Below are 5,408 nucleotides of genomic sequence, written 5' to 3'. Positions count from 1 at the left end.
TTTATTCTTAAAGAAAGAAAATATTAATATATCACTCGCAAGAACAGATAAAATAATGCTGCTTCTAAGTAGAAATATAGAAATCGTAGTAAAACATTTTTTACCAAAGAAATTACAAACAAAATAAATAAAACAATATGGGGCGGGAGATTATGATGACAACAAGTTCTATATTAATTTATGAATGGTGATGATTAACACGTAGAAATAGTATTGTGTGGTTTAACTTACATTGACTATTACATTTTTAATAACTCGTCGAAAAATAATATAGTGTGTATATAATATATATACAAATAGGACAAAATAAGTTAAAGAATTTGAAAGAGAGAACTTGACCAATGTGTAAGTTCAAAAGAAATTATATATCCTCTATCCGAATGAATTTGTATATAACTAATTGATCCATGTAACCAGAAGGTTTTAATTTACACTTGTCAATGTAAAGCTCAAATTAAAAATCATAAAACATTTTAATATCAAACCAATAAAAATAAAGAGTAGAATTGGATACCCACCATTCATATGAAAATACTGATCGTACTATTCCAATTGAAAATTCCTCCCTTGTAGCATCTATATATATATATATATATATATATATATATATATCAGATGTACATATAAAATATACCAAAAGCAATGTACAAAAACAATATACCAAAAGCATAATATAATCTCTTCATTCCATTACTTTTAAATCTGATCACCATATGCTTTTTTTTTTCTTGACCTAGGTTTTTATGCAATCTGCAGTCTAAAATTACCATAATCAACCCATATTCCCTTTTTATTTCTTCGGTCCATAGCTTTTATTCTTTTGACATGTACATTATTTTTTTAGTTCAAAAAGTGATTACCATTGATGGTGATGAAGTTGAAAAGCTTAACAAAACCAAATTAATGGAATATCGCAAAGATTTACCCACTAGATTATGTTGAAGATGAACCTTCATCTCTTTCGTAGTACTGACACTCATGAAGAGAAGAACATATCTTTGTGTTTCACAGCAAAAAATACAGTTACAGTGTGCAGCGTTTGTATGCTCTACACAATGAGGTTACTCACACCTCAAAAGATTCCTCCTGGTGGACCCTCCTTCAAGGGTTTATGACTCCATGTGTGATGCTGGCATTTTCTGCTACGGGAAGGGCCCTGTTACAACACAAAGGGTTGGGTCACTGTCCCTACAATTTCAGCCCCTTTTTATTTTATTTTCTTCCATTTCTTATTTTATTTCCAGCATTTTAAAAAATATTTTATTTCCCATTTTTCCTGCCCCACAATTTTACTTTTCCATTTTTATGATTTCATACTTCACAAGCAAAACTAGTAATAATCTTTATCCTCTTCTCTCCTTGTATACGAATTGCTAATGAGTTAGTACAAAAGGAGGGGAAAAAACAACCAGAATAATCACCAAAACAAGATAACACAATGAAAGAGGATAAGGAAAAGAAATTATCGATAACGCTTGAAGAGTAACAAAATTGAGAATGGAAAATTCAACAAAAGAAATTGAAGAGGAAGAAGAAGCCACTCCCCCCCCCCCCCCCCCCCCCAAAAAAAATAATAATAAAAATAAACGTTTCTCCCATTTACACGAACATGAATATGAAAATTTAATTAAAAAAATCTAGTACAATAACATTAGTCAAGGTTTCTTTTTTATTCATTTCTGTTGAACTTCAAATCTGAACCTTCTCTATCTTAGCTTCACCTCTCCCTGATCAACTTATTTATTTAGCTCAAAAAATAATTAATTATTTTTTAAATATAAAAAAAAAACAACATATAATCTTACTGACTATATGCTATTGTACCAAGTACTTCCAATCCAGATTCCCCACCCAACTAGCTACCCCTATACCCATGTGTCATTCTGCATTATGTGTATATTCAAAATCTTCAACACAACCCCACCGCTATTCACGATTGTTGTTGTTAATACCATCACCACCGCTAAATTCCACCCTATATGAGCACTTTAATTTCCGACAACTCATGCACTCTTTTGACCCAAGCTCACCCTCCATGCTCTAATTGATGCATTCTTGTTTGGTTAATATTTATTTATCTCACTCGGCAGATGCATCAGCTGAAGCTGGCTTACTCGCTACTATTTCATAATTATCACCTCCATCATCATCTTCATCCTCATCATCATCTCCAATTTCCTTGTCCATTTCTTCATCCTCATCCTCCTCATTGTGGTGCTGCAGGTCCATGGGGTCATTTTGGGCATCTTCCATGGTTACCTCCGGCACCGCCGCATGCTGGGGAGGCCATTGCTGCTCCGGGGGCACCATAAGTGGTGCCATCATGCTCTCAGGCTTCATTTGGCCCTCTCCCTTGTTTTTCTCCCTGTATAGAGCTTCCAACAAGTGAAAATAGGGACAAGTTTTGGAATCTTCCGGCCTCTTCTTGTTGCTTTCCTTCACTTTCTTGAAGTATTTGTTGATGTTCTCCCACTTCTCTTTGCATCTTTTAGCACTCCGGTTGTACCCCATTTTCTTCATCAACGTTGAGATCTCCTCCCATAGTGGCCCTTTTGGCCCACTTTCTTGGTACTTTGTTTCCAGGCTCGTTCTCAGATTTATCAGTTCCTGAACCTCCACTTTTGGCCACCTTGAAGAGCTCGTTCCCATCATCAAATTCTCACCGTTGTTATCAGCTTTTACAATTTCCACATTGGTCACCACTTGTTGTTGCTGCTGATGCACCTGATGATGTTGTTGTTGTGGGGCCAAAGACTGCGCTGGTGGGGCCTCAGGAATCGCTGTTGTTTGTGTTTGTTGTACTGTTGTTGGTGCTGTAGTTGCTTGTTGAACTGGTGGAACAATGTTGATGTTGTTGTTGTTATTCAATGCTGGCTCAAGATTAATTTGTTGCTGCTGTTGTTCAGCTATCTTTTGTAAAAATGCCATAACAGCAGCGTCTTTTGCTGCAGCTATGGACCTCTCGTGTGCAAGAATTTCCCTTTCCCTGTTGATTCTTTGCATCTCTTGCATTCTCCATGCTTCTTCTCTTGCCACTCTCTCATGTTCTCTTTTCTCTATGGCTTCCAAGAACCTCCTTTGTAGCTCCTCTTGCTTCTCTATCACTTCCTTCATTAGTCTCTCAAAGAAGTCCTTCCACTTCCTCTTTCTCTTGCGCCTTGTTCCCCCTCCTTCCAGTGTTTCCTCCGAGGAAGTTGAGGAAGAACTTGAATTGGACAATAGATCAGTGGGGATATTGGGAAATGAAGATGGGTTAATGGTGTTTGGAGGGTTCTTACTAGTAGGGTTTGGTGTTGGGGTTGTGAAATATGTAGGGTTTGATGATGGGTATGAAGGGGTTGTGATGTTTATTGTTGATGGGATTATGTTGAGAATGCCTTGAGACACAGCCATAGGGAGTGTAGTTGTTGATGCAATAGTAGTGGTGTTATTAGCCACTGGTTGCAATGGCACTGTTGTGGTTGGAAGCGGCAATGATGATGCACTTGATGCCACTATTGATACTGGTGTTGCAGGTAGTGCTATTGTTTGTAGTGGTGGTTTTGAAGTTGGTGTTGGTGATTGGATTGCAGGATTGTTTTCAAGGGCTTCTAATTGATCAAAAAACCGATATGTTTTGCCTTCTGATTTCCCACTTCTTCCTTCCTTGGTTCTCTTGTGGTACTTGTAAACATTCTCAAATTTCTCTTTGCACTTCTTGGCATTTCTGTGGTACCCAAGCTCTGCCAGCTTCCTGATAATGATAACCAAAGTGGCCGAAAAAAAGACAAAGTGAAAAAAAACAAGTTTTCTGGCTTTATCTTATCGCATCAAATTCATAGGATAATGGCAACGGAAGCATAAGATAATAAACAAAAACAAAATATCATAAAAATTCAAGTACCCAAGAACGGAAATGGAGGGGAAAGGATGTAACTGAATAGCTTAAAATAAGGGAAAGGAGAAAATATATGTAGAATGCCCAAAATGAAGTAATTGAAGTGAAGTTTTTAATTAACAACTAATACCATGAATTGTTGAACGGAAATAATCTTTCCCATTGAAAACGCATGAACCCCAAGTATTGTGCAATCTACCTTCATTCATTTTAGTGGGTAACTGAAATAAGGGAGGAAAAAAATGTTGCTTTTGAAGACTCAATTCAAGTTGGTAACTTATTTGGAAAATTGAACATGTATCAAAATGAAATGTCAGAAAAGCATATCACATATCCAACCCACAGATGCCGCACCCATATATCAAAATTATTTAATAAACACAGTTTATGTCTAAAACTTTAAATTCTATGGAAGAAAAAAACACGGAGGGAAGCAGCAGAATTTAAGATTAAAAAAAGCTGTACAAGGAAACAAATCCAAATGAAAGAGGAAAGAGAAAAGAGAGAGAAGAAGGAACCATAGAAAAGAAATAGAATTGAAGTGAAAGAATGAAACACATTCCCAACTCCGAAGTGATTAGAGAACAAAACTTGAACAAGAATTGATAGGTTTCAGATCTCTAAGTAACTGAAACTGGCATTCAATTAAGGTGATGAATGAATAATAATAATAAAAAAAAAAAAAGGAACACAAAAAAGTAAAAATTCACATATAATTAAAACCAAAATCAATGACTCACCTAGAAACCTCTTCCCACAAGGGACCCTTAACACTTGCATCTCTAAAAGCCACGTCCATATCTGACCGTATCTTCAACAAGGCCAGAGTCTCTTGCCTTGGCCACCTATTGCCGCCAAAGCTCTTGTCACCTTCTTCTCCTCTACCCCTTTCATCATCCCCTGAATTTGATCCACCACCACCACCTGCTGCCACGTCAGCACCTTCATGAGCTCCTCCTGATGCAGCAGCAACAGCAGAACCTGCCACTGCATCTCCAGAGCTTCCTCCTCCTGTTCCCAACACTGCTGAGTCCCCCAGCATAGGACTCTTCTCTCTCTCTTTCTCTTTTTCCTGTAGTCTCTATCTATCTATCTATCTCTCTCTCTCTTGAAAAAACAGCACAGAACCTAAGCAATTACAGAGGAGAAAAAAAAATATAAGGTGGGGAAAAAAAGGAAGAGGAGAAGAAAAAGGGTGGTGAATTCTTTGATGGGTTTTATCATAGATGTGTGTATGAACGTGTACGTTTGGTGAATTTATTAATTTATTTGGGTGGGATCTGCCTGGTAATCTCAACAAGTTATTTAATTTATTTATTTTATTATATATGTATATATATATCAATAATAATAACAATAGTAATAAATATTTCTTTTTTATTTTACTTTTTTGGTTGGTTTTATTTGAGGTGGAAATGGAATCCTAGATATTTCTTATTTTATTTTTTAAAATTTTATAAAGGTATCATCTGGGGGAAAGTAAATTACTAAATTCATGCACCTGGGTTTTCTCTCTGTAATAATAAAGTGG

The 5,408-nt window shown here is 36.3% G+C and overlaps 1 protein-coding gene across 3 annotated transcripts; it reads right to left on the bottom strand.

Moving 5' to 3' along the window:
- Positions 1-1,030: 1,030 nt before the first annotated feature.
- LOC113867344 (trihelix transcription factor GT-2-like) lies at positions 1,031-5,117 on the bottom strand. Of its 3 annotated transcripts, none has more exons than XM_027502611.1 (3): positions 4,618-5,107; positions 2,115-3,733; positions 1,031-1,156 (listed from the first exon to the last, which is right to left on the bottom strand). In XM_027502611.1, exons 1-3 carry the CDS (start codon positions 4,917-4,919, stop codon positions 1,143-1,145), a joined length of 1,935 nt encoding a protein of 644 aa, XP_027358412.1. In that variant the 5' UTR covers positions 4,920-5,107; the 3' UTR covers positions 1,031-1,142. The 3 variants fall into 3 exon arrangements, with proteins under 3 accessions (XP_027358412.1, XP_027358413.1, XP_027358411.1); XM_027502612.1 differs by lacking the exon at positions 1,031-1,156 and adding an exon at positions 4,008-4,098 and having other exon boundaries at positions 1,603-3,733; positions 4,618-5,092; XM_027502610.1 differs by lacking the exon at positions 1,031-1,156 and having other exon boundaries at positions 1,604-3,733; positions 4,618-5,117.
- Positions 5,118-5,408: the final 291 nt, after the last annotated feature.

The sequence above is a fragment of the Abrus precatorius genome, unplaced genomic scaffold (assembly GCF_003935025.1).
Source record: "Abrus precatorius isolate BTA unplaced genomic scaffold, Abrus_2018 Scaffold5, whole genome shotgun sequence".
NCBI lineage: Eukaryota > Viridiplantae > Streptophyta > Magnoliopsida > Fabales > Fabaceae > Abrus > Abrus precatorius.
The sequence above is the reverse complement of the archived record's forward strand: the minus strand, read 5'-3'. Positions and strand labels throughout refer to the sequence as shown.